At 41.3% G+C, this 10,385-nt stretch overlaps 1 protein-coding gene across 12 annotated transcripts in view; it reads left to right on the plus strand.

The window, feature by feature from the left end:
* Positions 1-10,136, plus strand: part of ARHGAP24 (Rho GTPase activating protein 24) — a 210,554-nt gene extending 200,418 nt beyond the window's left edge. For all 12 annotated transcript variants that reach the window (XM_061350913.1, XM_061350914.1, XM_061350917.1 and 9 more), the window contains 4 exons: positions 1,926-1,999; positions 2,934-3,055; positions 6,847-7,915; positions 9,410-10,136. In XM_061350913.1, coding sequence (XP_061206897.1) covers positions 1,926-1,999; positions 2,934-3,055; positions 6,847-7,915; positions 9,410-9,653 — 1,509 coding nt within the window. In that variant the 3' untranslated portion in view covers positions 9,654-10,136. The remainder of the gene's footprint in view (positions 1-1,925; positions 2,000-2,933; positions 3,056-6,846; positions 7,916-9,409) is intronic.
* Positions 10,137-10,385: the final 249 nt, after the last annotated feature.

The raw sequence follows: 10,385 nt of genomic DNA on the forward strand, positions 1-10,385 counted from the left end.
CCATTAAATCAGGGGTCATTTTCTTCTAAGCATCAGGATTTTACTTTTAGCCAACTTTTACTGACTTTTAATTGAAGGCCAACGGACTCTATTCATTGCTTGTAGTTGAATCAGAAGGCCTCAAAAAGATGGACGTGGGCCACTGGAACTGGGCCACCTTCCAGGCTCCTCTAAACCAACAAAATGCAAATAATCAAAATAAGAGATCTGAGGGATAATATGTGCCCTGCAGTTGTATGGGCCTACAACTTATTAGTCTGAGGACATAAAAAACTTAAGTGCTTGTTTTTACATTGTTCTGTGTGCTTATGGATAATGAGGTCAAACCTGCTATTTTCTTTTCAAAGTCAATACAAATAGGCTTACTCTGTTGATTTCAGTGTACTCCCCTTAGTTTCCAAGTTGTTTATTCCTTTTTGACATTTTAAATCTGACTGGAACTGGAACCTCTCCTACCTCATCTTCTAATTAATTGAGTAGGAGCCCCTCTTTTCTAACTGAGACCATCTCCTTTCTGAGCCTTCAGCTGATGACTACCAACAGCAGAGGTGGCAGTTGTTCCCATCTGATGGAATGGAGGGTAGGGAAAGATCTGTGGCAAAGTGGCTTCTATGGTTATAATCTCTTTCACCCACCAAAATCAGACTGGTTTGGTTTTATTTTTGCTGTTCTTTACAGCTTGCTACAAGAAGCAAATTTTTGTCAGCTGCTTGCAAAAGGCGAGAGTGGGCTGTTCAGCTGGTTTAATTTGAGCTTCTCTTTGCACAAGTTATGGCAGGGGATCCTCATAGCTAAAGTTGCATCTATTTGCTTGTGCGTGTTGTGAATGTCTCTGATGCTTGATAGCTCCAATACAAAGGCACCTGATAGCTCTTCAGTTAGGCATCATGCAGTTTATGTTTGCAGAGATACTAATTTTCAGATTAAATATGTAGTAATTTTATATCAACTTCATCCAGGATGTATTTATGTAGTTCCTCAGCAATTAGGCCACAAACACTTTATTAAATTCATTTTGAAAGCATGTTTAAGTTACAGTGGCCTTTTAGTTCTGGAGTTGGTACTGGCAGTTTGTGGAATATCATTACTGTAGTTGGTGAGCCACTTCAGTTCTCTTTATGGTGGTTTAGCAGTGTTACTGTAAGGCTGTCTGACTAGATTTTCAGTTGACCTTTCTCCGTGCAGAAGTTAAAAGTGCACTCACAGAAAGAGCTATTCATCTTGGGGTTTTTCTTAGCACAGAGAGAGCAAACTTGTGCAACGTCATGATCCACATATCTTGATTTGCATTTTTTTTTTGTATCATATTGTAATCAAAACTCTGCTGATGGTGGAAAAGTACCAAAAAAAAACCAACCCCATACTGAAAAAGAGTCTAAAGGCACTGGTTGATAAGTTCAGCCAGGGTCTGTTTCCACAGGGTACAGAAATTAGTGTGTGGTATTCTGCTTGTCCCATTCCCAGGTGGGCGCACACTGAAATAACTGTTTACTGGTCTGAATCTAGTATGGGACAGAACTGGGTAATATAACCAAATAGGTTCTCATATGAAAACACCAATTAGTTCAAAAAATAATAGTTCCTGGGAGCCTCAGCCTTGCTATCATCAGGGCGAATGGAGCTGCTTTTCAAAAAAAGAAGAGTGAAGAAGGAGGGAAAGACAGGATGAAACCAAGTTATTTATTTACTTGTTTATTTTTATCCAGAGTCAATCCTTTTTTAGCCAAATACAGCTTTCCCTATCCAAAATGGATTCTACAAGCTATTTCTGATGGTAATGTGTATATAGCATTTAATGTTGCAGTCTCAGTGGTGTGTTTATTACCTTGTAATTGGAATTACTGACTTTTTTTTAGTCTCTGGTAAAATACTAAGAAACTGTGCCTCCCCACTTTGGTTTTTTTTTTCCCTTAAACCACTTAAAGGGCCTGATAGAACTGGTGAAACAAGTGAAGAGCCTGCCAGCTGTCAATTATAATCTGCTGAAATATATCTGTAGGTAAGTGCTCTTGCAAGAATATCACTATGGTATTTATAACTCTGAGCTGACAGGCAAACCTGGCTGTGTATGTGCCCTGAAGGGAAGGCATTACTCAGAGTCGGAGGATTAGTAAACTTCAGTCAATGCACTAAAATTACGGGTTTACTGCATGACTAATTACTAATTTGCCCTATCAAGGTGCACGAGTTATGACTTCCCTCTTGTCAGGAGTGCAGGCTGCACTCCACAAGAGACGCAAGAAGGTAGAAATTTATATATTCTGTCTTCTTTATAGGATCCCTGATTCCATTTCTAACTGCAGTTACTTGCCCTGTCTGTACACTCCTGAAGCATGGTATCCTTGAAAACTGTGTGTATCTTGTAGTATATAGAGTAGTTTCATGGATATATCTAAGATTGTAAAAATCATGTCTTGCACAGTTGCAATTTATGAACTTAGAGGAAGTTTTCAGCATTAAACAAAAAAATCAACTTTTTTAAAATTGACAGTTTGCATTTTGGCCATATTCTATGACGCAAGTAGATGATGAGTTACATCGGAGAAAGTTACTGTCTTCAGCAGAGTTGTCTTGTAGTCAGTCCAGATTGAGACTTAGACTTCGTTATCAATAGAATCATAGAATCCTAGAATAGTTAGGGTTGGAAAGGACCTTAAAATCATCAAGTTCCAACCCCCCTGCCATGGGCAGGGACACCTCGCTCTAAACTATATCACCCAAGGCCTCATCCAACCTGGCCTTGAACACTGCCAGGGATGGAGCATGTATCATTTTGAAGAAAATCTGAAGAAGTTGAGGAGTATAGCCTTCAGCTTTCAAGGTGTTCCATGAGGATTTGGAATGGAAGAATTGAACTATGTTAAGAAAGCATCACATACTTTGACTTCTTTTCCTTTTTACACCCTCCTTAAAGGCCTCTTTCTTCCCCACAGATTCCTTGATGAAGTCCAGTCTTACTCAGGCATAAACAAAATGAGTGTGCAAAATCTGGCTACTGTTTTTGGTCCCAACATTCTTCGCCCCAAAGTGGAAGATCCTCTGACTATCATGGAAGGTGAGCTTCCTGTACATAACTTGTAATAGAAGTAAGGAATGTCTTTAGGTTTATTAACAGTGCATAACAGTCCATGTAATATGTGCAGTAATTTCCATCTATCTGTTTTATAGACACAGAATTCTTCAACCTAAATGAACTTCTGTGTTAAATCTTGCAGATTACTATAAAAGTGACTGGAATGTGAGCATTGCAAACAGACTTTGTATGAGAGTGTGCTGTCGCCCTGCCAACTTCACTAAAAATGCACTTTTTTTTCTCAAAACTTGCTGCAAATATGGCATGTTTTCATTCAGCATGTGTGGTTGGAGTGCAGTTAATATTTTACTGGTGGTTCTTCAGGGTGAGAAAAAGTTAGTACAGGTTCATACTGCAGTGATCCTTGTTGAATCCCCCACAGAGCAGTGGTATATATTGCATCCCTTCTGGCACACCAGTGATCAAATTGTCAGCTGTAGTCTATTATTTACAACAATGTTCCACTGTAACATTTTACTATATTAAGACAAAAATATGGCCATGGCAATCTCCTCCTATAATAAATTGTGACTAATTCTCCATAAAGTACATGATGCTTTTTCTCCCTTCAAACCCTTTTTTGCTTAATATTTGAGATTTACTTATCATTTTCAGAAGTTAGGGCTGTACACAGACTCTACACTGAAAACTTTACCAAAACTCAAAAATGCAGTGTCCATAGCTTATTTGAGAGTGTGTTGTTTTCTTCTTTTTTTGTGAGTATGATGATTTTCTCTTCCCCAGATACAACAGTTTTCCATACTTTGTTAATCTGCTTGTTCTTCTGAAGACTTATGTTTCTTCCTTCTTCCTTTTAATTCTTAAAACAACTATGTGGCTATGAACAGGAACATGGTGTTTCTAAATCATGTATGAAAGCAGTGAATGGTCAGGGTTAGCTTTTTGAACAGTAGTTCAGAGAAGCCAAAAAAACTCATGTGGAAAGGGTTTTTAAATATGGACTCAGAGAATGGTTTGGTTTGGAAGGGATCTTAAAGATGATCCAGTTCCAAGCCCCGTGCCATGGGGAGGGACACCTTCCACTAGACCAGGTTGCTCAAAGCCCTGTCCAACTGCCTTGAACACTGCCAGGGATGGGGCACCCTGTGCCAGGGTCTCACCACACTCGTAGTGAAGAATTTCTTCTGGCTATCTAATCTAAATCTACCTTCTTTCAGTTTAATGCCGTTCACCCTTGTCCTCTCACTACATGCCTGTGTAAAAAGCTTTCTTGTAGACCTCCTTCATGTAATGGAAGCTTTTTGAAGGTCTCCCTGGAGCCTTCTCTTGCCCAGGCTGGACAAGCCCAGCTCTCTGACTGTCCTCAAAGGAGAGGTGCTTCAGTCTCTGATCATCTTTGTGGCCTCCTCTGTGCTTGCCCTGACAGGTCCATATACTTCTTGTGTTGGGGGGCCCAGAGCTGGATGCAGTACTGCAAGTAGGGTCTCATGAAAGCAGAGTAGAGGGGGCAGGATCACCTCCCTCGAGCCTGCTGGCCAGACTTCTCCACACTTAATCATCATGTTCACTTGAATGCCTGGATTCTTATTGTCACAGGGAATTGTTTGATCATGTGTTTGACTTAAAATGGTTTGCAAGAGCAGGTGTCCAATGTATGTGCATATTTACTGACTGCATGAGCATCATCAAATCTCTGCAGCTTCAAATGCTCTTAAATCAGCTTTTGCGGCTTCCCCCTGGTTTCTGTACATACTTGTCTCAAATGCACCGTGACTATCAGATACAGTGGTGCAGAGATAAGCTTCACTGTGTCATTGCAGTCATGTTTTTACATCTCTTACATCATCTCTCAGTGGTATTTAGAAAAGAGAAACCGTAAGAGTTTCCTGCTTTTTTTCCTTCTTCCACTCTCTTGCCGTATCTCTCAGGAGTTACATTTGTGTGTGTCTGTGTGTCTGTGTGTCTGTGTGTGTGTGTGTGTGTGTGTGTGTGTGTGTGTGTGTGTGTGTTTGCTCCCTATCACTTCACTTTTAACCTATTTCTGCATCTTCAGAACTGACAGACTGGCTGGAATAATAGTTTCTCTTACCTTGCCACTGCTTTAGAGCTTAGCAGCCTGGTAGATAACTGCTGTGAATGTTTTTCTAGGTCAGGCAGCAAACTGTCCCTTTTTTTTCCAAGCTTTTGCATTAAATAGTACAAAAAGTACTTCAAATTGTTTAATAGACTGGAATTAGTGAGAGATGTCACGGAGCTGATTTATACCATTGGAGTCAGTGAGAATGGTATCTCACAGGATGACAATTACTGATGGGATACAATACGTCTTCAGCTCACCTGGGGCAGCCTAGGCAAACAGAAAATTGGGGTAGGAAGAGAGGAGTTAGCCATTCCTAAATAAAATCAAAGGGATTTTTTTTTAACTAATGAGAAACAGGTTTGATGAAGGAGGTTTATGACTCTGTTTTAAGCATAACTTCAAGATTTGAAATGGGACAATGCTGATTTGCAATTGAGCTGTGCAGAGTTAAATGTATAGGAACAAAGACTGTGCATCAGTTGGAGCTCATGGCCACCCTGCTCTTTGCTTTTTGGAAGATACAAAGTGCTTTTCTTGCACAAAGTCAAACATGCAGCTATGGGTAACCATACTTGTATAATGGGGATGAGGACTTGGTTTAGTTTGGTTCAAGAGAGATTTTCCAGAATTCCAATCATGAAGCAGTCTTTTCCTGGCCAATGCAGTAGTAAAAGTACTGAGTACAGTGCAATGTTTGTGCAAAATTCTGCACATAACACCTAATGTTTCCAGAAGGAATACAGTTAAATGTGCTAAATAAATTTTCCATTAGAAATGCATAGTTCTAATGTGTGAATTTTCCTCAGCAAATAAACAAACAGGAAAACTAAAAAAGATGTTGTTAGGTACCTACATTGAATTGTCTCTTAGTAGTTGTATTTTTAAACGTTGGGGTATACAGAATAGCTAGAATAATGCAAAGGAGTTGTATGTGAAATGATATTGCACAGTGGGACATTGTGGACTAGAAGGGCACAGTGTACATCTGAAGGCTCTCTGGGAGCTGGAAAATGGGTGGTTATTTTGACTACCTTGACCTTGTTCCTGAAATATTCTTAATAATCCTTAATGAGGGTCTGATTAACAAAATAAAGTTGCACGTCTATATTACCCTAAGTCCAATTGTAAATGTCAGTGTGTAAATTACAGTGCAGTCAAGTAGTGTGCACGCCAAGGGGTGGCTCCTTAGAGGAAAGGTGGCCATTTATTGCAGCAAGTAGCAAACTGTGCTTTGCATTAGTTCCGTGCTGTGCTATAATGTGGCATAGTTTCAGCAGCTGCAAATCCCTTGACTGCCTGTTTTCTGTTAAACTACTAAATAAATGTGCTGTGCCAGAATAAGACTTTGATTTTAAAAATGATTGCCACGTTGAGTTTAGCCACATCATTTGCAATGGTGTTATCCCATTTACAATGATGTTATCTATTATCTCCTTCTGTGGTCTTCCTGAGATGCAGTTACTCTCACGGTAATAGCTTCTTCACAAAAGTTCCTGTTCTTAAAGGTCTGTGAGTCTTGCTGGCTTGGTTTCATGGAAGGAAAAGGTGGTGCTGATCTGGCCCAGTTGTCAGAGGCACTTCAAGTGTTTTAAACACTCAGGGTGTTACACAGGTGGATGAAATGTTTGTATAAGTTGATTTTTTACTGTATATTTGTGAAATCTGATGGATAAAATATATTAATGCCTTAAAATAGGCCAGTAGTGACCATGTGCTTGGTATCGCCTTTCAGGTACAGTAGTAGTCCAGCAGCTAATGTCAGTGATGATCAGCAAACATGAAGAGCTGTTTCCCAAGGATGCAGACCCTCAAATGGGACCCGAGGTATGCAACAACAACAATGAATTGCCAAAGAAGACAATTGCAGGGCAGCTGCAGAACAAAGAAAACAACAACACCAAGGAGACAGCAGTGAGGCGCTGCTCTTGGGACAAACCTGAGTCACCCCAAAAGGGAAGCATGGACAATGAGTCCCCAACTGCTATGCCAGGCAGCAAGACAAGCAGTCCCAGGAACAGCATCCAGAAACCAGATGTCACCAGAAGCCCACCACTCATGGTGAAAAAAAATCCTGCTTTCAATAAAGGCAGTGGCATTGTCACCAATGGGTCCTTCAGCAGCTCTGTGGAAGGCCCTGAGAAGAGCCAGACCTTACCAAACTGTACCCTGCAAGCCAGGAGAACATCATCCCTGAAAGGACCAGTGACTAAGATGGGCACACACAGCGTGCAGAATGGGGGTGTGAGGATGGGTGTTTCCAGCACAGATGGGCACAACACCACCCTCAACAGTCGGACCCCGGGCTGGGTGCCCAATGGCTATGTCACACTGAGGGATAACAAGCAGAAGGAGTCTGTGAGTGAGTCAGGCCAGCACAACCGGCTTTCCACCTATGACAATGTCCACCAGCAGTTCTCTATGGTGAACTCTGAGGACAAACAGAGTGTGGACAGTGCCACCTGGTCAACGTCCTCTTGTGAAATATCCCTCCCTGAGCACTCCAACTCCTGTCGTTCATCCACCACCACCTGCCCTGAACAGGACTTTTATGCGGGTAACTTCGAAGACTCTGTGCTGGATGGACCACCACATGAAGACCTCTCAAACTCGGGTGACTATGAGAACAAAAGTGACAGGAGGAGTGTGGGGGGCCACAGCAGCCGAGCTACCAGCAGCAGCGATAACAGTGAAACATTTGTGGCCAACAGTACTAACAATCACAGTGCTTTGCACAGCCTGGTGTCCAGCTTGAAGCAAGAGATGGCCAAGCAAAAACTAGAGTATGAAACAAGGATAAAAAGGTAAGACAGCTTGGCTCTCCCATCTCGCTGCCATCTACAGAGCAAGCAGTTTTCCCTCTTGTGGCTCACTAGCAATCTGCACTAGCTGCAGTCACTAAGTGCTCACCACCCAGTTTCCCATCTTTCAGTGTTGACATATTCTGATATTGTGTTTGTGATATCATGATACAAAGGAGTTTGTTTCAAAGCAATTGATTGCCATGGTTGTGACATGCTATCCTATTGTTGTCAACAGTAAAGCCAGAACCATGTGGGTTTCTGTATAATATCCCAAAATCAGTAGGCTCTCACAGTGTTTTCATTAGTTTGATACCTGTTCTCCAGAACTGAGAACAGTAACTCAGTTCTGAGGTAACTGATACCAGGTACTCCAGAAGAGTAACTGGGCATCACCTATTGGTGAAAGCAGTGCATAACTTAATCCATCTGTAGTTTTGAGGACTGGAAAACTGCTGGAACCCTTTTCCAGTGTCCTCATTACTCTTGAGACACCACTGCATCTGGGAGTTACCTCTGCTCACTGTCCTATCTCTGTGCTGCTGCTTCACCATTCCTTCCCAGCTCGGACCTGTTAAAGAAGGCAAGGAAGAGCCACATCTTTGTCTACAGATAGTGTGGACTCTTCTCACATACAATGAGGTTACCAGGATGGATGGCTATAACAATCAGCAAATAACCTTAAAGTGTGGATTTAGTATTAAGTACTGTACATGGCAGTGCAGAGCTGAATGCACTATTTGCAATAAAGGTCCTTCCATAAAGCTGTTCAGGACTTGTCTCACCTGTGTTGCACTGCAGCTCTTTGCATTGGTACCTTTGGCACTGCAAGTCATAGCTGGATCGCAGTATGTGAGAGCTACTGGCAACAGTAGCTGTGAGTGAAAGTGCAGCATACGGAATATCGCAGTCTTTCACCCACATAGCTATTTTCAGTGCAGTATATAGTATAATAGAGCCTTTCTTTGCATGCTTACTATGCATGATGATTGTGTGTTTAGTACTACTAGGATTTCTAATGCTTTCCATTGGAAAGCTGGATCTGAAATACGATCATTATTTTTGTTGTCGATCCATGTTTGCAAATAGATGTAGAAGATAAATCAGATGAAGAAAGGAGATTAGCAGCGAAACAAGGCATTCAGGGCATTAGCCTGACTTTGTAAGTGACAGTAGCACAATTGCAGCAGGACCTGGGTGTGAACGCTTCCAGAAGAAAAAGGAATATTTAACCTGTTCTTGAAAAATTAGATGGCGTAGCTTGCTACTGTGCACCTTGCCAGTGGCTGTTACTAGGCATTTTCTAAATGAGCTACCAGAGAGATTGCCTTATGAGAATGGTTCATTGATGAAGCCATGGTTCATAGCTACACCTCTCAAAAATTCAGTCTAAGCTTTGTAAATGATAAAAATATGAATTTGTTGTTGGTGGGCATTTCTGCTTGAGTGAGTAAGGAGTGCTGCTCAGGAGCTGTCTGCTTTTATTTCCTTTTGCAGCTTGGAGCAGAGAAATCTCACCCTAGAGACGGAAATGATAGCCCTGCATGAAGAACTGGATCAAGAGCGGAAGAAGTTCACAATGGTAGAAATCAAAATGCGCAATGCAGAACGAGCCAAGGAAGATGCAGAGAAGAGAAATGATATGTTGCAGAAGGAAATGGAGCAGTTTTTCTCCACTTTTGGAGAACTGACAGTGGAGTCTCGCAGACCAGAAAGAGGCAACACCATCTGGATCCAGTGAGAACTGGAAGTGTTGACTGTGGGACTTTGGGGAAGGGCTTGGGGGTATTATACTGTATCAGGTGGCTGGTCACCTGTCTGAGGCTAGTACTCAACATAATGTTATAAACCCTTGAAGGAAGAGGTCATACAGACATTAACCACTCGTATCTACAGTGTGTACTTATCAAGTTATACTCTCTGAATGCTTCATGAGACTACTGTCAAGTGTTAAACTGGATATGTGTATGTAAATTCTAAAAAAATCACCTTAGAGAGCAAGAAATATTTTAATGCAAGTCTTGTATTTAAACTGGTAAATTGAAATGTTGTTGCAATCAAGCTTTATATCAAGGCTTTTCTCCCTTGCACTTAACATATAAGCTATTTTTGGCATTGTGTTACCATCCGCTTATTTTGTATATCAAATGTTTTTTGGTTTTGTTTTGTTTTTTTTTGTTACCCCTCTTGCTGGGGAGTGGAGATAAACAGATATGTTACAGTATATGTGCCAGTGGTTAACCCTGATTTGCGTCACTTCTAAAAAGACAGTAGGATGAGAAACAGCAGTACACTATGGTCAAAACAAAGCAGTATGAACTTAACACAATTGATGGCCAGGGTAGAAAGTACCAGGGCAGCCATATCATAAAAACTAAATGAAGATACCAAGTCAGCAAAATTGCAGACAGTGGTGAAAGGGTAAACAGCTGCTTGCTTGGGAGCAAATGTGGATGGCAGAGTAAGAAGCTGG

Source organism: Neopsephotus bourkii, unplaced genomic scaffold (assembly GCF_033783945.1).
Source record: "Neopsephotus bourkii isolate Nb327-2 ecotype Australia unplaced genomic scaffold, CSIRO-AGI_Nbou_v1 NB_547, whole genome shotgun sequence".
Lineage (NCBI taxonomy): Eukaryota > Metazoa > Chordata > Aves > Psittaciformes > Psittacidae > Neopsephotus > Neopsephotus bourkii.